Here is a 21,262-nt window from a genome sequence, read left to right on the forward strand (position 1 = left end):
AATAGGAGTTCGCGTTCGTGTAAGTGAATTCAGTCAGCAGATGGTAGCTTAAATTAGTTATTTCTCTCGTAGACAGTCTCAGAGTTCTTAAATTTTCCCTTGAAATCAGAAAAATGTGTACTTTAATTTTGCAAAATTTCATTGATGTAAAAATCGAGTTAGTTCCCGCTGGTCTCGTCAACGCACCCCTGTTTGTAAAACTAAAGAAGAAAAATAGTAATATACAGATCGGGCAGCTTCGTTCGGTTCCTCGGAACACTTCGCATCTCGTCGAAAGCGCTCGTCAGTCCCCACCGAAAAATAAGCATCAAGAACTGTGGATGTTAACAAAGCTTTGGAAGAGGGGCAAAAAATTAGCCCGGTTGTCCCGGACTCTCGGAAACGCTGAACCGGTCGTTACGAGCGAAAGAAGATTTCGAGGATCCTGCGAAGAGGGCCGCGAGTTCGGCACAATTCGTCCCCTGTATTTGTCTAGCGGAAGGAGACGAAAATCGAAAAAGAACGGAAACGATGGCGAAGCTAGTGGTCGTGAAACGAGAGAAGGAACGACGAGGGACACCATTGGCAACCTGTGTTTTACTTTATGGCATTTAGCCCCGATTGTTTGTCTTATTGCTATTAGCCTCCTTCAATTAGCAATTGTATCTTTAATGTCGATTCCGTGAATCGGTTTCGACCACGAAGAGCGGCCTCGACCAACCTTGGTGGCTCGAGGGGAGCCAGTAGGAGGAAATCGGGTGTCGAAGAGGGGATTCGAGCAGCAAGGTGGGAGAAGGGAACCACGGTTAGAGGGGGCATGTCATTAGGAGTCATTAATATCACGGACCTCTGTAATTTGACACACTTCCGATCGCCTAGCGCCACCACCGCCGCTCGCTCCATTTTTCTTCCTTCTCTTCTCCTTAAACCTGTCTATACACTTCCATCCACCCTTCGCTCTCGTTCGCTCCATCGTTCGTTCGTCTTTTGTTTGATTTCCTTCTACCTTGATCTCTTGGTTGGTGATCTGTTCGTCTTGAAGACTCTGATAAAGATCTTCGTGGGACCACCAAAGGGGCGAATCGAGAAGAAAAGATGTACGAGAATTTTCTCGATCTCTATCTATGGAAAACGCGATTTATAGCAGCGGCATGGGACGATGAAGTTAGACGGGTAGAAGGCCACGTGACGTGCTTCTTAATTTTCAACCGCGAAGCTTTTTGCGTCGTGCAGGCGTGACGCAGCACGAGTACGTTAATTAACGTGTTCTCGTGTCCTCGGTAACGAATCGTCGATAATTAACTCGGTCGGGATCAAGCTGCGCAACAGTGGAAGATCCCTCTAATCGTGGACGACTACACGCAGATCGAAATTGCGAAATCGGCCTAAGAAAGAAACTGGAGGTATCATTCGGAATGCAAGTAGCTGCGATCGATATGATCCACGGATGCTAATCGAATCACTAATCGTTTATTCCTGCGTCGTACAGGCACACCTGTTCGACCGATATGGTCAGACCAGAGATTCTTTTAACGCGGGCTTCATGGAGATCTTTCGAACGGAGAACGGCCAAGTCCCTCATCATACTTTGTAATGTAAACTCTCGACGATATTTTCTCCGTTCTTTGTCTTTTTTCCCCCTTCGACTGCCACTCCTGTCTTTTCTTCGTTCTCTCATCGTGGTTTTAATCAAGGAAACTACGTTACGTCGAGATTATTGAAAAAAATCGTCACTCTATGCTCCTGTTCGACTTGGACCTTGAGGAACGATCCAAAAGGCAGGAACGAGTGTTGGTACTATAATAGATGATTATCTGAAAGTTCTTTCGCTCTAGTCCCCAGGTCAAGGCGTAATTTATGGGCTGATTCTCTACCACCTGTCGATCGTTATCCGGTTGCTTCGATATCGCTATTGTTTCTCCCGGTATACACCTCCGCGGGTGTTTGTCCGGTTGGTTTATTCAATTACGAGCAGAGTAACAGTCTGATCTGAAACTATACATTCCCTGGATCGGTGTCGTTCAACCTTCCCCTACTCTACCTCATATTGAATTCATGAATCCTATTTCCATAAAATCGTCATATTCTATGTTATGAAATACTGATCTCGTCGTTCGTAGACTCCGATCAAATTGTGATCGTCGCTTGGTCTTAGCCTTTTCAGGATCGAATCTTTCTTAAACCGTGGGAAAGTATTGCTAATAGAACGACATGTTTTCAACTTTATATCGAAAATATTCTTCAAACATAGAGAAATCCTCTGTTGAAACGAGATGGCAATTGAGTCACGAAGAGTCGAGGACTGTCGCAGATGTGATATCGTTTAACTTGACGTTAAATCCTAACCTAACTCAACCTACCGTGTTCCTTCGAGATTCCTAAGAACCAGCATGCAAATAGTATCGAGCAAGCGACTCTATTCCCAGAATTGGAGCAACGTGCGTGTTTTTCAATGCGTCGATTCCGCGGAATGGATAGATTCAGTATCGCGGCGGGATCGACGAGGATGGAAATGGTGATCGGTCGGCGGAACGGGGAAGATCGGTTTCGCTTGGAATGCAAACGAGTCGCAACGATAGACTCGCACGACATAGTGGCGAGTGGTCCGGTCGCACGGCCGCGAGGACGATAATACGTCTTCCTGGTGATTTTGTTATTCAAATCGGCCGTCGAGGACCGTGGTGACCGTGGAAAACCGCTATTGAATGCCGAAACGGCTTCCCGACCCTCCCGCAAGAACCTTCCATTCACGCCCGCCAATCCAGAACGTCCGGTTCTTGCGTGGCCGGGTGTCCCTGGAAAAGCCGCTAGCTTACAAGCAAAAAGCTTTACCGCGTATCGTTCGATTCCCGTTAAGCTCCGGCCGAGCTCTCACGTCTATCATTCGATCACTCAAGACGCGACTTTCGTGAATTCGCGCGGAGAGAAAATTTTGCCGATTTTTCGGTTACCGGAACAAATGGCAAAGTGGTTGGACACTTAATCGTCGATTAGCCTTCGTTAGGTTTCGATGGTTTACGTTTAACCTTGCTATAGGATCTTCGGATTTTTATATCCCAATTACCAAACGAAAACTTTTCTAGACGACGTGTGTTTTTCGTATCTTTCAGTTCAAATTTCGCGAACATATCTCTTAACGTTAAAGGAATATAATTGGGAGAAATTGAACGGGAGAACGTAACACGATTAAGGATATCTGAAAATACACAAATTGATTTAAGAATTGTTAACGCGATTACATGCATCGATTGATTTATTTGGGAATTAGGGAATGTGTAAGTGGATTCGTAAGTCGAGGCAATCGAGTATACAGGTTGATTCATAAATTATAGATAAACATGTCCATTCATGTGGTTCATAAATTGTAGCTAATACGATATATTGCCATTACCACCTAATGACAAAATCCGCAATCACTTAGTTGCCAACCTAATAATATAAGTACATGTAACTGTGTACTAGATATAACATATTGAATCGTAAATTGTGAAGTCGTGTAAGCGTACAGTTAGATTCATAAATTGTATATACAATTAACAACAAACGTTTATTCGTAAATTATAGAGACACCTATAGAGTAACACCAAAGATAGAAAAATTTGATATACAAAATGACGACTCAAGTTAGATTCAAGGTACTGGACGCTAACAAATCATTTACCTGTTCTTTTAAGAATCAATACATAGACAAGAAGCGAATTTGTAAGAAACGCTATATCTCATATATTTTATTATAAATTTATCCAGACTGCACATATCCAGGAAACTCGAACGTCGAACGTCTCGACTTTTCTCAATTATCGACGATAGACTCATTCCTACGTGCGTTTTTCCGAGAACGTCGGCCGGCCCGTTCGAGGCGATACGACGACAAAAAACCAGAACTACGGGAACGGGAACGTTCGCAGCCCGTTAACAAGCGTTTCCACCAGAAGCAGAGCGCACTTTGTTATTCGAATCGATGGTGACGAGGCGAACTGGTTTTGAATGTTGACGAGAGCGATTCACGCGCCCTGCCTGCCGGAGCAAATTCAAATTCCATGCCGCGGCTTTCCCGGGGATTTTCAGATTTTTATCGTCCTCTCTTCAGCAGCTCCACCATCGAACGTCCCGTACACGGAATATGCTGATCCGATCGACTGCTGACCGTAGTCTTCGCCCCTTTTATTTGCACACTCTATTCGCGGGTAGATGAGGAACGTTCGTTTCTTCTTTCCTAGTTTGATCTATAGTAGACTCTCCCTCTACGAGTCTTTGAATATATATTGGAAAGTTGTGAAGAGAAAAATTCATCTTTGATATGAAATTAATTCTTCGATATTATTTTTCTGTTCAAGTACCAATACTTTTCCTATTCCGATACGTGTCTATTCCTAAATATAGGCAGTTCGTGAAATTGAGGAGATCGACGCAAATACTCTTTCGTTCTAGTAGAAGAATCGAAGATGGGCGGAAAAGAATAAAGTTATCATTGTGATTTTTATATTCGAAAACTAGGCCTTCACATTTTGAAATAGTTCAAAAAATTTCGTTTACGTAGAAAATATTTCTCTTAGATTTCTCGATGCGCATAATGAAAATAATTCCAAGCGACAGAATAAAAGAAAAATGTGTCCCTGGACAAGCTATAAACAACGATCATGAGTAAAGTTTAAAACAATTTAGCTCCAAATTGTTACCATTGATCGATACCACTCGCATCCCATAATTTTTATCCCTTTTAACGATAGACGCAATTATCCGTAATTCTCCTAGGCGGAATTAATCACCAGAAGCATATTAGAATCCACGATTTCTTGCCGAAGAACGGCGTGACCATTGTCGATGGAAAAAACGTCGAAACTGCGTTCGCTCGGCTTGCACGCGAGCTAGTCGCGCGTGCAGAAGACACTGTACGGGCCGGCAAATCGCGTAAGAGGAAATGAAAACGAGTATAGCGAGTGTTTCTTGGAATGATGGAGGGAACGAGCGGGAGCGAAGAAAACGAGAAACACCGAGGGAACGGTCCAACTCGGAACGAGCTCGAAGACGTTTTCTTTCTTCGACATATTTCTCACGGGCTCGAGGACGACTTCCGTGTCTTTTTCTTTCTTACTTCTCCCTCTCTTTGCTTTAATAAGGGATGCTTCAGATCTGACCGATTTCAATAAAATGTACCGTTCTATGCGTATAATAAACATAGTCGTGGCTTTAGTCGCAGATCACCAGTCAATCGTGAACAAAAATTTACTTTCAAAATTAAGAAAGATGGCACGGTGTAGCAACAAGCGTAAAGAATTTTTAAACGTTGTTCGACGAAAGAAAATTAAGTTGTATTCTATGAAAGAAAATTAATTCATCCTCGCCCACGAAGCTTCGTACGATTCGATTCGATTCGAGCTTGAAAAGAAGACAAAGAAATTAAAAAGGACAGTATGGAGGGACTATTTATGAAAATGGCATCGAATTGAGCGGTGGGTGTCGGCGCCATTGTTGCTCGTTTCGCGACGAAGAGAGCAACAAGAAGACTAGCAATTAGCAATTAAACCAATAAGTGTGCAATTGGTGATTCCATTAATGGGACGAACCGTTCCCACAGAAGGCGAACGCCGTTTTTCGCCGTTCGTCGCTCTGTCGACAGTTCCTCTCGCGCCATGATCTCCAATTGCTTCGAGAACGTATAATTAGTAGACGTAGAACGAGCTGACTGCCGACCCCATCCTTCTTATTCTTCTTTTCGATCCCCTGACACGATAGCGTTACCGAGAAACCGCGAATTAGAGTGAACAATTTGCGAGAGATCTATTCGTTGGTTGGTAAATGGGGTCGAAATTATTCGTACCTTAAAAACGTGGATCCTTTCGAGGAAAGATCGTCGGGATGGGAAAACCTTGCGGTTGCGTAAAGTAATTAGAAATGTACGGAGGGTCCTGTAGGAAGCTTCGAGCGAACGTTGAGGAGAATATGGATGGCGTACGTTTAATAAATTCGTGTCCAAGTGTGGGCGATCGAATGGACTGCTGATAGTTGCACGATGTCCCACGCGTCGATTCTACATTAATTAAACGATCAATATTTATTAAGCTTATTACGGGATCCGGCGGCACAAGCGTGGTATTAATTCGATTCCGCATCCACGGTGGGGCCCGTATTTCGCTTAATAGGCGCCATATTGTTCCTGACGACGCAATAAATATGGACGTGGCCAAATGAAGACAATAAATTGTCAAACGCCCCCGCTGTCAGTTGCCTCCCGTTCTTTCATTCTCTTTATGCTTCCTTCTCTTTAATTTTCTGCCTTTTTCTTTCCTAATAACGATTCCGTTGACGTTCGCCAGAGTGTTAAAAGAATCATCGAATTTTTCCTTTCTTTTTTCGTCTGTAGTCACATGAAAGGTGGTCAGAGCTAATTCGACACGATGCTCTAATTATTCTTTAATTACTTAATCGCTTGCAAGTGAGATTAATTCGATCGTCGATAAAATCAAGAATGTTAAAAAGTTATTTCTTCCTGTTTCTTTATGGTTCCATTATGAAGGTATGCTGACGTTGTTTGAATCGTTCTTGTCCGTAACCCCTGTCGTCTCGTTTCCGGTTCTACTTCCTGGTCGCTTATTATAATCAATTAGCGACCGGCTATCTACCATCGACTGAAACGTTGTATTTCAGGGGTGCAACCCTCCTGATTTTTTATACACCAGCCAACGAAAGCTTCGAGGGGGTGGCTCTGCAACAGGCTGATGAGTAGTCAGATCCTTCCGGCGCTTTTTTTCAACCTCGAACCCCAATCGTTAGTTACAATACACCAAGAATATATAATTGTTATTTGTTATGTTTAAAAGAAAATGTATTCTTACGATACAAAATGTTCTGTGTCCTTCGGTGGTTGATTCGATTCGTTTGTTCAGTTAAAGCAAGAGCAGACTTATCGTAGAACAGGCAAGAGACAGAGAAAGTCGACTATATCGTTCTCCTCGCTCCCTTTCTCGAAGATCTTTTACGCTTCTGCAGAAACCCGATAGCCGCGTCAGCCATTAAGCCAGAACTGTGAAGGGCAGGGCAGAAGGGTGAGAAAGAGAGAGAGAGAGAGAGAGAGAGAGAGAGAGAGAGAGAGAGAGAGGGGGGGGGGAGGATCTCTTGCGCACACGTCGGCGAGGAAAAAGGGTGTCGATGTAGGGGAAGATGGTGTTCGGAAAAGAAGGGGACATGAAATCTTTTTAACACACGAATAACTAAAGATATTTCGCAGTATTCTTAACATCAAACTAAATTAGATCACTCCAATAATTAATTCATTTCCTTCAACGTATACTACGTTACTTTGGTAGGCAATAAGTTTTCGAAAGTAGAAGTTTTTTAAACACACGAAGCTATTTAAATTAAAAAAAAGTGAATTCCATTAATTCCATGTGTCTTTCAACAATATTTCTACTACCCAGCAAAATTATCATGGAACAAATGCGAATTTTTATTCCTTGAATATCTTTGCATTAAAATTCATGCAGATGTTTTAAACATCAAAGCTGTAAACTCTCGTTAAGTAGCCATAGAATTTCGGTTGTCCACGTGTAGTGGCACGTGAGCTAGGGGACAATTCGAGCCACGTTGTTATTTTGCCTAGGAGTACCAACATCGTTAACATATACATAATGTAATAGTAAACCAACTCCGGGCAAAACAATGTCGCGGCTACGTATAATCGTCAAACAAAGGAGAATGGAAACTTTCCAGTATCCCTCGACCAGTATAAATAAACGAACACGATCGTAAGGTGACCAGTTTCTCAGTCTCAGTCTCGAGCGATTTCATTAGCGATCAAAACACAGTCTTTAGCGAATCGGTTAGTAGCGAGCGTCTTAGCGAACATTCTTTTAACGACCCGTATCGAGCAATCTACAGTTGACTCTGTATTTCTAATTATTTTAAAATATATTTGACGGTTCCAACATCGAGTAATCCCATCATTTAAACTATCACACGACCAATCATCCTCTAGACATGGAAAGATTCAATTTATACAATCCTGTACAAAATTACAACGGTCCCCCAATTAATTATTATTCATATACGAAGCCATAGTTCTCTTAACTTCTGCGTACAATTCATTTGTTTGGAAGGAATAAGAATTCCACTAAACAACAGTTGTACCAAAACGAAGCTTCTGGCGGAGGTGTTTCTCGTTAGAGAAGGATCAGGACAACCGGATCGTTTCTTCCCTCGAAATAGTCGACGAGAGGCGATCCCGGCGCTACGTAATTGTCATTTCGCGGACGAAACGGTAGCTGTGTCTAGACGACGGTGATTGTAGCAAAAGGACAAAGGACGACGCGGCCAGGTAAACGGCGCGGTTATGCGAGGAACGCGGAGCGTGGACACTGCTACCTAGCCATATCGTGTAGCCCTCCGAAGGGAGTAATTAAATGTATTATCGGGCTCCACCACGATCGTTCCGAGACACGTTGAAGTTTACCGTTAATTTGCCCTGTCGTGCAAGATGTCGCCCATAAAATCATCCGCGGTTGTCATTATATCTTAATAGACTTGCCCTGCGACTTCTTGTATTCATCATTCGTCATTCATTTTGCGCCATTAGACACAGTGTTTGTACTTTTGATTGAAGTCTGGCAGTATTTTACGATTGTTATCAAAATATATTAAAATAATGAGTTTTATATATCTACGTTTGCTACTTTAATTAATAGAAAAAATCACTTTTGACCTCACTACGGTAGGGTGTATGTATGAACTAGTCGAGGGACAAATAGTTCGCATAATTGAAATTGATACAATAGGAGTGTCGTATAATAGGAGTTTACGTTCAAATAAATGCATTCAACCACTGGTTCAGGTAAATTGACCTATTTCGCAAAGAATGATATCGCAGTATTAAAAATAAGTAAGGAAAACAAGTTTGAAAAGTAAATATTCGAACCTTAGACTTTTCGAATTTTCAAAATGAATTTTCTTCTTGTACAGAGATTATCTCAGGAAAGAGGAAATGGATAAGGGTGACAGATCCATCCCTCGTTACAGAAACGAATACCAAGGTCGATTAAACGCGTCCCGTGGTGAAAGTATGACCTCCTATATCTCGCAGAATTTCCTTTTCGCGAAAACTCGTCTGGATGAGCTTCGATGGTTGAAGCACGATCGGCCGAAAGCTAATAAAAAAAGCTCTGCTGTGGCCTGATAAGCCTGAGGGTATTTCACACTCGGACTGGCCTTGTATCGACGAAGGACGCTAATGTAGCGTTATTTAACTCGGTTAGATGTCCTCCCCTTGGCGGGGACTGGTCGCGAACAGCCCCGGGTAAAAATCCGGGGGTGCTCGCCGTCCCGTGAAAACACTGCGGGGGCGGTGACACGCATAAAATAGTGGGCAAATCCCATTTGAAACGTCAGGTGCTCGTCAGCTTTTTCAGGGGGAGCCTTTACATGACTAGCACACTGTAATCACCCTATTTACCCCTTGTTGTTAATGAATTAGCCATGACCACGATTTTAAACATCACAAAGCCGGATTTTAGTTGTTCCGTTCTACCTTCACGAAGAATTTAATTCGAAATTCAAAATTTCTATGGTTCTACGTTGCTATTCAATCTATGAATATTCGAATTTTTCTCGTGTGAACGTAATAGATATAGAATCATAACTGGGAATATCAACATCGCGTGAATAAATTTCTTACTTTTTGACGCGAAAAAATTATATCCTAGAGAAGTGCATGGTCGTCGAAATAACTGGGAATTATCCAGCGTGATAAATTTGTCAGAGATTTATGAACTTTCCATGGTGCAATATGACGGGTGCCATTCTAAGCGCGTTCGGAAATCATTGTCGCTTCAAGGATGAATATCGATCGGGTAAGCGAGAGCACGTGCCAGCAGGCAATATCCAGCGAATATGTTAAGAAAGTCGCATACATCGGGGTCAGTACAGCGTGAAAATAGAATGTAAAGTGTTCGCAGCGCTGGCCGCCGGCCTTAGGCGCAATAGGGGTGGCTTCCATCGGGGGTCGGTTTGACGTGTATGACGTGCCGGCCACGTGACCGGCCTGCCAACTCGGCAATCACTGCCCCGTACTACGCCGGACGAATCTTAAATATGGGATATTCAAATAATCTCGCCACTTCCCTCCCCTTTTACCCACCCTCTGGTTTCCGTTTTCCTTCGCTGTCCGTTTTCTGCCACCTCTATGCGGTTTTCAAGCACGTGATGGGTCAATGTTTCAATGGATATTTTACAAAATATAACACGTTCGAGATAATGTTGCATTTCATGCAAGTGTCATACGTACCTTTGAATGCACGTTCATCAACGTAGATAATTTGTATTGATAGGAAGGTTAAAACGTTTGTATCCGAATTAATAACAGTTTAGCCTTCAATTAGAATTTTCGATGTTTCTAAGAAATGATACACAATGACCTGTATCTCATAACATCGTTGCAATTCTAAATGTACAGCATACGAAGCATCGTTTAACCATGATATCCATCACGCTAACGTACCAATTAACTCATATTCCCTGCAATTGACACAATGTTGCGAATGTCGCATGGATCTTCTCGCGGTTGGCGCCACCTTCGTATCGCCGAGGCGAGAAAGCGACTCAGAAATCGAGTGTTTGCGAAGTGGAAGACGAGGAAACGCAGAATATCGTCGATAGCGGTCAGCACGAAGGCTTACCGTGCCATACATCACTGCCAGCCAGCAGCGGGGGTGCCCCCAGTAAATGGAGTTGGAGTGGCAACGTGGAACTCCCTCGCGGAAACCCTTGCTTTCATATGCATAGTCTCATTTCCTTATCGGAAATTTACGGTGAACGTGGCCGCGCGCTTCGCTCGGCCGCAGACCATTTTTCTTATCGCATCGCCGAACACGATGGACTTTCTAAACCCTTAATTGCTTTTCGTCGCTCTTCTCGTAATTGCCTCTGCGAGTTTCTTCGTTTCCTACGCGTCTCCGTTTTGCCTTCTATTCCAGATTTATTCGTTGCTTTACAAAGCTCTTTGTTTCTTAGCAATCAAAACGTCGACGTTCATTGAATTTCGTACCGAATAAGTAAATTATCGTTATTCGTTTATATGCATATAGAAAGCCATTTCTAGTCGACAGAATTTCTAACAAATTTATTTATTTATTTATCGATTCTTTAAGATGATGTTGGAATATTCCATGGTTTACTGGAGCTATCTAAGAGGATATCTATCCCTCGAAGAACGTTGTTTTCATTTTTCTTCTATTTAGATTGTCCTGTTTTTTCTCCTCTTTTTTCTTGTTTTTCCAATGGGTTTGACCATCTGTAATCGCAGACTGCATCTCGATGCACCGTTATGCAGCGCAGCAGTCTTATAAGCGAATACACGAGTAACGAAAGCAGAGAGAGTGGGCTCGCGTTCGTTTCAGAAGCACGTGCCAAGGGGTCTGTCTCGATTTCATTATAACGGTAGCTGTCGATGACGACGATCAGCATCGACGATCTGCCATCCAAGTCGACTATTTACCGATCCTGCATCTGTCCCGACCCACGTTCGTCCTCGAATATCTCGTTTTCACCGCCGTTAATGGCGCCATGTGTCCAAGAATCTCGCTCTCGCCGCTTACCTGCCTCTTAATTTTACCTGAGCGTTCTATATCTGACAATCGATAGCCTCTGGCACCGAGTTGGCTTTCGTGGTTTGGGCGGAATAAATTCGACGCTCCGTTGACTTTAATTAAGAAAGTGGAAGCGTTCTTGGTTATTAGGCGTATAAACAGCTTTCGACGTTGTTCGTTCGAAAGATAATCGGCCGAGTTTCTATGGAACACGTGTTTTTTGATAATCGGACTTGGCGATCTTCCTGATTGATTTGCGCAATGAAATAATTGCAATCTCTCGGAGCTTTTGACATCTTTGTTCTCAGAAATCTTGATAGGGTTGAAATAACGAATCTGCACTGTAGGAATTTCAATTATTATGTAATTTAATAGAAATAATTTGTAATAATTTTCATGAACTTTTTCATGAACTTTTTTTTTCATGAACTCCGTGATCCGAAGTCGTTGCATGAAAACCATGCGTAAGAGAACCATGCGTACGGAGGATTGGAGCAAGATTCACGCGTGTACGTGCGCGTGCGTAGCCAAGAAAGAGAAAGAGAGAATAAGAGAAGGAGAGGAAGGCCACGTGCCTTTGGTAGCACGCGACCAACCTAACGGTTTTAGACTCACCCCACACGTTGCTCGAAAACCAGTCCACCCCTTCTCTCGTCACCCTTGCCGAACCGCCGGCACCGCTGCTTCAAAACACGCCAGTGGAAACTGTTATTCCATTGGCTCGTGGATCTAGCCCCCTCGTGCCTTCCCCCTTTTTCGATGTGAATCCTCGGCTATAGTCAGATTCGCTTTAACTACCTCGATTTCTGATCCTAGGACAACACCTTTACCGCTGTCTAGGAAGAAACAGAAACCGAGTTTGGAACACTCGAATCGGCGCAGAGAAGGAAATGCATCGAAATTTCACCAGTGAATTTTCCTGCAACGAGTTCCCTTTCTGGGCGAAACGAACTTTTATTTTTATCGAAACACGTTTCACATGTTTGACCTAGCGAGGCTTGGAAACATTGAAAGTATCCCAGAACTTTTGTAGATCCTCTGAAAGCCTAGAACAGAAAAAAATTTAGGCTTAAACAAAATTCAATTCATCTAGAAAGAAGTTAAACATAGTTGTTAACTCTTCGCAGCAATTTTAAAGATCGCAATTTTTTAAATTTAATGAATATTTAAGTAGTTGTTTAATGGCGTACGAATGACATTGAGATGAAATTACTCCGATGGAGTCGTTTGCGAGAGATCGATTCTTTCGTTTCCTTCGCACCGCGGTACTCGTCGAGCCCGCCATGCATGAAAACGGACCGAGCAGGCATAATCGAATGATGTAAGGCCCTAATAAAATCGTAAGTCGGTTGACAGGCGGTGCACATAGCGTGGAATAATGGGCCAGACATTCCTCCCCCGTAGACGTAGGGGTGGTTGGGTCGCATTGTCGCTAGTTCCCTTACGTAAGAATGGCGACGAAGAAACGACGCAAGGGCAGATGCCGTTTAGGCATTCTGCTGCCTCGTGTGATATGCAGGACGAAGATGGAACGAGACTTAATGCGATCTTACGCTGCCTGCGATGCAGCCAGATAAATCGAGAGCAGAAATTTCTTTCGAATCGTTTCTCTTCAATGTGCAGCGACAAGATTTGACAATTTCTTCGAGATCTTCCCTTCGAACAAATCTTCTGCCCCTTTCGTAGCGTATAGATGATGCAATTTCTAACTTACAGCGTTAAACTGAATTTAATGTACAATTTTAAGAATCGAATTATGGAACGAAGAACTCGATGAACATAATGTAACAAAAATGCAAAAATCACAGCGAAACCGCCTAAGATGATAATAGGATAACAGGATGATGACAGATGATAACAGGATAGAAGAGCAAAATAGGGAAAAGGTGGATGATAATCGAGAGATTTTACGGAAAATTGAGTAAATCGCGGTGGAGGTCGAAAAACTGCATAATTGCGAAAGAGTTAGTTTACACGTATTCGGAGGAGACCGTTACGAATTTTGAAAGTAGATCTATCGCAGAAAGGGCAGAGAACACAGAAACAGAAGAAACAAGGAAGGGTAGAAAGGTGAGTTTGGAGTAAATTGAGCAAAAGGAGGACCGCGATTGAGAGAGGGCCGATTCGAGGGCGGAGCAGAGGGGAGCGGAACATACAGAAAGCGAGGGATGCAACCGCGAAATCGGGTAGACCCGTGAAAATAACGATTTCTCCTTTGTGATGCCGTTCGTTAAACCGAGAAGAGCCGGTTTCACGATAGGAGCAGAACGAAGATCACGACGATGGAGGAAGAGGGAGAGACTCGTGCATGGATGTTCGTGACTCGTCGATATTTTTCCCGAACGCTGAAAGAATCGATATTTTATGTAGATCGCGAGAAAAGGGCAACGTGCCCTTCGTCGTTGCTCTGGCTATTCTCGCCTGGACGAACAAAAACATCGGCTGATCCCAGGCGAGAAGAACGAACGGGAAGAAGACAGAGAAAGGAAGGTGGACAGAGATGGGGGAAGCTTTGTTGCACAGCGGAATTCATCGAGAAAATGGAACTTCGCCTTCGTGGCGATTCTTACGTCGTGGGTGGAGAAAACTGACGTTATTCATCCGATGCATTCCGATGAATTAAATAGAAATATTCAATGCATTTTCATGCAATCTGAATGAAATTGTCACACGAATGAAATTTCGTAGTGCCCTAATGCTTTAATATTAGAACTTGAATCGTAATTGTGTAGGACTTAATCAATGCAAATTAAAGTATAAATTAATCGCGTGGAATTTTGCTTGGTTTCGTTAAATTCTGTAGCAATGGAAATCGTACTTTCGAAATAATTTTCAACATAAATGCAAAAATATTTTGATAATTTTCACTGCCATATTAGAAATTCCCTAATTATATAAAAATGAATTATATAAAGAAACACTTGTACTGCTCAGAATACTGAATCGTCGGTCCCAACCCCCAACAAAACCGCGAAGGTACCACGAAATTCTTCGCTAATACGTTGAAAATATTTACTCGAACTCTCTGATCATTTAGAAACGACCCTTGAACCAGTAAGCAACCACGTTTCCCAAAATCATCATCTTCAAAACATCCAGACACCGTAGCCGGCAATGGTGCAGCTCAGGTGTCTCATTGTGCTATTTTATCACCTGACGTATGTGTCCGATGTTTCCCCGAACCTGGACTTTGCGACACGAAGGTCAGGTCGGCGCCCGGTTTTTCCCTCCGCTTGTGAAAAAGGGGAAGGAAGGAGAAAATCGAAGATTGTTGCGAACGTCCAGCTGCAGTCGGTCGTTCAGAATGGATTCTGTTACGTGTGCGTGCAGCTTGATCGTGGAAACGTAGGTGGATGATGGATAGACGGTCACCGTGTCAGTCGTGCAAACGTTAAACGAGCCCCAATGCGTCGAAATTGCATGGGCACCGCCATTGTAAGCGGGTCCCATTTCGAACGACACCGAAAACTGCCTTGGTGTATGCAGATGCGGGACAAAGACGTGTCGGAGATTCAAGATAGGATCTCGCTCCCGGAATTTTTGGTATTAATGCACCTGGAGGGTGGTTAATTTATTACCGAGCGAGGGTTGGAAACTTGTCGAGAATGAATTTGCGTTTAATCGTAAAGATAATTCATACGAATTTTAAATATTCGAATATTTAAATATTCAAACGGTAAAGTTTTTGAATATTCGGCTAACTTGTAAAGAGTTATTTGAAAATTTCTTTAACTTTCCAATGTATTGAGACTTCTTTCTTGACTGTTGCTGTATCGTTCACAGTGCTCGTGAACGTTCGTCAAAAAACCGTTGCTTCCAACGTCTCCTCCAGAAGTATCGTCTCTCCTCCTCTTCTCAATTCCATCGATCCGTTCCATTAGAAGCTTCGTACAACGTTCGTTGCGCTTTTTTTCAAACCTGAAGCACCACCAATCGCATCGCAGCTAATCGCGATAGGACAAAAACGTGGTGGAAAAAGAGGAAAGCAAAACATCGGTCGCCTTATCTAGGCGTCCGTTGGTGGATGAGTTCGCACCTGGCGTCTTCGTAGTCGTCGTCGTCGATAAACGTTATTTTTTGAACAAGAAGTCGCAGAGTCTTTCACGAGAGCGCTACTGGAAAAGGGTGGAAAAATAGGAACCGAAGTAATTCACCCCAAAAATCCTTTCTCCCCTCCCTCTCCTTCTTCTCTTCGAATGTTAGAGAGCCGCGGGACCTTCTCACGGAGAAAAAAGCGTAATTTTGATGAAAAGAGGGGAATCGACGATGCAAATTCAGGGGTGAAAAGGGAAACCGACGTGTTCGTCCGTGTGTAGACTTTGTGTACCTGCTTTTTGCGTCTCGAACGCGTCACTCGAGGGTAGAAAAGATCGAAGCCAGGGTGTAATCGGCCGCGCGAGGAAACGAGGACGAGTAACTGAAATTTTATAGGGAATCCACCAATACGGAGGCTTTTTACTGTCCAAGGCTGCCCTACCTGATCTGTCGACTCTCTTCTCCCGTTTTTTTTTTTCATCGTTTCAGGGGAATCTACGTCAGGTATGAAGGGGGCACAGATGCAGAGGAACGAAATGCGGAGCGAACCTCGTGAAACTTTTGCGTCGAATTCACGGGATTCACAGGATTTTGAATTTTTTTTTTTTACCTTCTTTCTCCCTGACTACGAATCTCGTCCCACAGTAGCGAGCATCCCCACCTGCGACTTCTTCGACCTTTTTACGAGCGTTTCGCGAGCGTTTATCTGTTCCTGGCCGTCTCTTCTCAGTCTTTGTCCTGACATCGATGGGAAAATTCGACGGTCCAAGTGGCTAAGAGACTTCCTTTCTTCGCTACCTTGGTTCACTGACCTTTCTTGTTTTCGTGGTCCAAATAGCCATTCAGACTTCACCCCGGTAAAGTAAGAATAGTAGAAAAGCCCTTTTCTATTAAACTGCTCATCGTCATTCTCTTGTCTTTTATCATTAATCTTATGTTATATTTCAACATAAGTTTCATACAAATGTTATATTTTAAGAGCGTTAACCTCTGAAGCAAAGATCCATTCGTGATCAAGGTTTCGCATGACGGTCGTCATGCCGCAAATCCCCTTTCGAAGAATGCGAAACGGCCTCCGCTGCCCCGGCGTATCGAAATAATTATTATTAAAAACCGTTAGACTGACGCGCAGGACCAATGAGGGCGCGTAAGCTCGTTTTCTCGAACCAAACGAATCGGTTCCGTGCCATTATCCGGCACGTACCCCTTTTTCAGGGGGCGCGTAACAGCGAAAGAAGAAGAAAAGGGTGGCGAGGGAGGCTGGTCATAAGATACGATGATGAATGCGCGAAGAGTTGTTCCGCGAGCTGGAGGGAGTGCAAAGGGCCAAAGGGTTTTTCAGGATAGCCAATCGTACGAGATCTTTCAATACCAACGACCAATCATCGAAAGCCCCTTCCAGCCACGTGGTGGTGGGGATGATTCGGTCGTCCTTAGGGGCACGATTTCGTTGCGTCATCCTAACATTCATTCTGTATCGGTCCTTCGATGAGGACCACTGGCTTTCGTTGTGACCTTCGGAATACTTGGTGACTGCCCTTGGACGTTATACCAGAATATTCAGTTCGATCGGTACCGACAGTGAATGGTGTTGATTATTCACATTATCAGTATATTGGTAGCTTTATATTAACATTTCTTGAACATATCAAACTTCTTCGATAACTTTGCTATACAAAATTATCACCGTGGTTGGAGATATAATATATTCGATTCTTAAGAAATATATTCGATTTTATCGATCTCACCCAAAAGATGTGGTGACCAATCGTCACGATGCCGAAGGGCAGATACGTGGAAAGAAGAAGATAGTTGATGGTCTAGAGTCGATCCGCACCCAAAGGTCACGGTCACTGACCGTCGTGCTGGATCTTGAAGCCAAACCTAATGTTACCTCAAACAGCGGGCCGCGAGGATCCTCGAAGGCAAACGAGGTCATGATGGTCTTCCTGGAAGAACCCAGGATGATCTTTGCGGATATGCGACTTCATGCGACCAGCACGCCAACTTGCACCCCCACGCGTTACCTACATCAGAAGTACAGGCCGCAGAACAACAACAACTGTACGATCTGCCGTACATTGAATTCGCTAGTGAATTTAGAGTTGAACTTAGGAATCTCTTCGACCAAAGATCCCTTCAGCGTTGAATGTTCCGTTAATTAGGTAGTCGTTAAAAGAAGGAAGTGATAATTAAAGATGGACTTTTCTTATTTTTTATAGATGCAGACCTTCATGGTGAGGTGGATGGACCCGATCTCAGCGGTGACGATAGGAGTATCACCAGTGATATTCAAGATGCCACTGAGGCGAATCTCGATCACGATTCCATGGACTCGGATAGGGAAGCTCTCAACCTGGTTAGTATACTCTCTGCTTTGTTTTTTACCTTCACTCAAAGACAAACTATCGGTCAAAGAAGATGCTGGTAACATCGGGAATCACAGTTTCCGGTACTGTTTCCCTTTTGTAAAAAAAGCTCCCTTTTGTCTCGAAGTGACGACAAGAGGGCTCGATATTTTACAGTCATTCGTGAAGAGCGCAAAAAGTGCTGCCGTTCAATATTTGGCAAATAAATAAAGGAAGCCACTAGCGAGATGAACGACAGGAAGGACGGATAGGGAGGGATGTAGGTTTTAAAACACAAAAGTGCAGGATGGACCGTAGTGACCAATATCCTGACCTGGTCGAGTGTAAACACGGTATTGTTCGACGCCGTTTACTTTGTAACATTAGGGTAGGGTAGCTCTTCCGTGTTCCTCCGATTTCTGCTCCCACGCAATTCCATGAAAATCGATTCTTTCTTTTTCATCTGATCATCGTGTCCCAATTCATTTGTAACACTTCAATTATCAATATATAAACATTTATGTCCGTGTCTAAATACTTCGAAACCAAAGGGATAGTTCATTATTATTTGTCTTCGAGTAATCTTTGAGTGATAACTCTACGTCTACATAATTGGAAACACAAAATTGTAGTATGTAAGTTACATCAAACTGGAATTATTTTATCGGTAGTATTTTTATTCGTCACACTTTACAATTTTCTCGATCTTCGATTAATTTTCTTTAACAACGAAAATGTGTTTTAGGTTACAGACGTGTCGCACCGCAACAGCAGCAGCGGAACCAGCGGCAGCGCCTCCTCGCCTAGTTCCGGGGTGAGCAGCCAGATAACCGGAAGTCATCAACAACAGCAGCACACGGCAGGCCAGCAGAACAGCAGCAACTCGCAAGCTGCCCTGGCTGCTCAACTAGTCAGCCAGCAATTGCTGATGCACGGACCTCTTGGTGCTCTCGGGCCACAGGAGATCCAGGCATTGGCTTCGACGTTCCAGCAACAACAACATTCGCTGCAGCAACAGTTGCAGCAGTTGGCAATGTTTCAGCAAGCCAACTCTGCTGCAGCGGGCCAGCTTCCAGCGCAGGCGCAGTTCTTCTTACAGAATCAGGTTCGTGAAACTTTCAACATTACCTTTCCTAGACCGCTGTTGTACTAAACTGTGGAAAGAAAATTTTGTTGCTGGTACGATAGTTGAAAGATGTGTGGCAACATGGCTGTTTCTCCGATCTTGCGATAATTCTATATTCATACTCAAAATTTCAAAACGATGACCGTGCAATAACTGCACTCTAGATCCTAAAATTTTAGCGAAATAAAATGTGTCATTCAACACTTGAATGAACTTCAACATTATGTCGATTATTCAGCATCATATGATTATTCAGAATTGAAAAAAGGCAGAAAAACTGAGCGTGAAAACACCGAAGGCAGGAACAGCAGCAGCAGGATCCTCTTTCCTCTGTAAAATATAAAGAGCTGTCGAAAATCGGGCGCGTTTTCTATCTCTGACCAAAGGTATTACGCTGGGAGCGCGAACAAATGCATCCCGTGCACTCGAATTCCGACATCATTGTTCTCCGGGCATCGGGTACTTTACCGAATTACACACTCGATGCGAATTCGATTCGAATCGTCGCGTCGGCGGCTAGCGGGGATGGTGGAGGTAGATGATCGCGAGCCCAGAGACGACGTTCCATGCGGTATCTGATCGACCGCCCGAAAAGAAGTAGACGTCTTATTCTTCGGGGACGATTCGCTCGATTTGATGCGGAGATAGCCGGCTGGAGATGTCACAAAGGGACAGGGTTTGTACTCGTTTGGCCTCGCGTTTTCTCTCTGACAAGTGGAAAATTGTGATCGGTCGAATAATTAGAATTTGACGAGTATGGAAAACCATTGCCCAGTCTCCAATAAAATTTCAAAGATACACAGGATTTTCTATAGACTTTCTAAAAATCTCTGTTATGTTCGTTACAAAGGAACCGGGTGTGTTCGATTTTCCGATTGTGATCGTTGAGCGATCATATAATTACGATTCGATGACTATGAAAATACGTTTGCCTGTCTGCAATAAAATACCAAGGATAAGCAGATTTTTCTATAGATTTTCTAAAAACGTTCTCTATTTTCTTCGTATAAATAAATTGACTATGTCGGACGTTTCGTTTGTTAAGATAAAAAATGGGGAGCAAATACATTCATCACCTGCATCCTCGTAAAGAACATACCCTGAATATCGTTCGTTTTGTGTGTTTTGTCCCTCGAGATCCTGCGGATCGAAGTAAGAAAAATCGATATATCCGGGGATACGATGAAAAACGATCCTCCTTCCTGGATCTCGGCCGATTTTATCCCCCCCCCCTCCAGCAAGAACGTTGAATGAAGGCCTTCGGGGTCTGCGCGCGTTTACGAAAAAATTTCTATAGATTCCGTCACGTGAAGCGCGTGCACGTCCTACGTAACCTCCTGGAAAAACTAACAAAACGACTTCGAACTTGAGCAGATTTAATGGCCGTGATATACGTAGCTGCGAGGATTAAAGCCTTGGGTCTTCCGTGTCTTCTTTGAAAGGTGCAACAAGGAGATCCCTTCGGCACCTTGCCACGGGGTGCCTTTTGTTACCTCACACGTGGCCAAGCTGTTTCTTTTTTCTATCCTTCGCTATCCCTCCTCACCCTTAATTTTCCATCATCTTCCTTCTATCGTCTCGTCTTTTTCTTCGTTTACATCGAGCAACCCCCCTGGCTTTTTTCCCCTTTTGGAAACAGTCGCGGGATTAAAAACCCGGACACACGTATTCCTTCATCGTGCAACCCTTCCTCGAGTGCCTTGCAACCTGCATCATAGTCCGGATTCTTTTCAAGGATTACACGCATGGCGGAAGTCGTCCGTAACACTGATTCAATTCCTTTCGTGCGTGTTTTGGGCTACCAGCTGACACGCAACATCTCACGTTCGAAGCAATTCGTGGCATTGATCTTCGGACAGTGTAGAGTTCCTTGGACAACTCATAAAAAATGGTAGTGTATTGCGATTGTTAATATTTATCTTCAATGAAAAATCGAAAGTATGTATTTTTCATACCTGATACCAGAAATGCAAAAGATCGTGAAGACAAGAAATAATTGTTTTCTTAATGGTTCATTCTGAATTTTCTATCATTTTGTTTATTACGCTATTACAGGATTAATACGACGGAGAGAGATCAAAATGTTCGATTTCCTGAATATAAAGAGTTCGATTTGCTTTCTAACAGTTCTTATCATTACCTACAATCACATAGATTAGCAATGCGTCATGATTGTTGTTGCATTTGTAGTACTTTCA

The 21,262-nt window shown here is 43.3% G+C and overlaps 1 protein-coding gene across 3 annotated transcripts in view; it reads left to right on the forward strand.

Moving 5' to 3' along the window:
* The window catches only part of LOC126914021 (POU domain, class 2, transcription factor 2-like), a 123,237-nt gene that overhangs the window by 97,865 nt on the left and 4,110 nt on the right, over positions 1–21,262 (forward strand). For all 3 annotated transcript variants that reach the window (XM_050717430.1, XM_050717432.1, XM_050717431.1), the window contains 2 exons: positions 17,813–17,949; positions 18,684–19,043. In XM_050717430.1, coding sequence (XP_050573387.1) covers positions 17,813–17,949; positions 18,684–19,043 — 497 coding nt within the window. The remainder of the gene's footprint in view (positions 1–17,812; positions 17,950–18,683; positions 19,044–21,262) is intronic.

Source organism: Bombus affinis, chromosome 3 (assembly GCF_024516045.1).
Source record: "Bombus affinis isolate iyBomAffi1 chromosome 3, iyBomAffi1.2, whole genome shotgun sequence".
NCBI lineage: Eukaryota > Metazoa > Arthropoda > Insecta > Hymenoptera > Apidae > Bombus > Bombus affinis.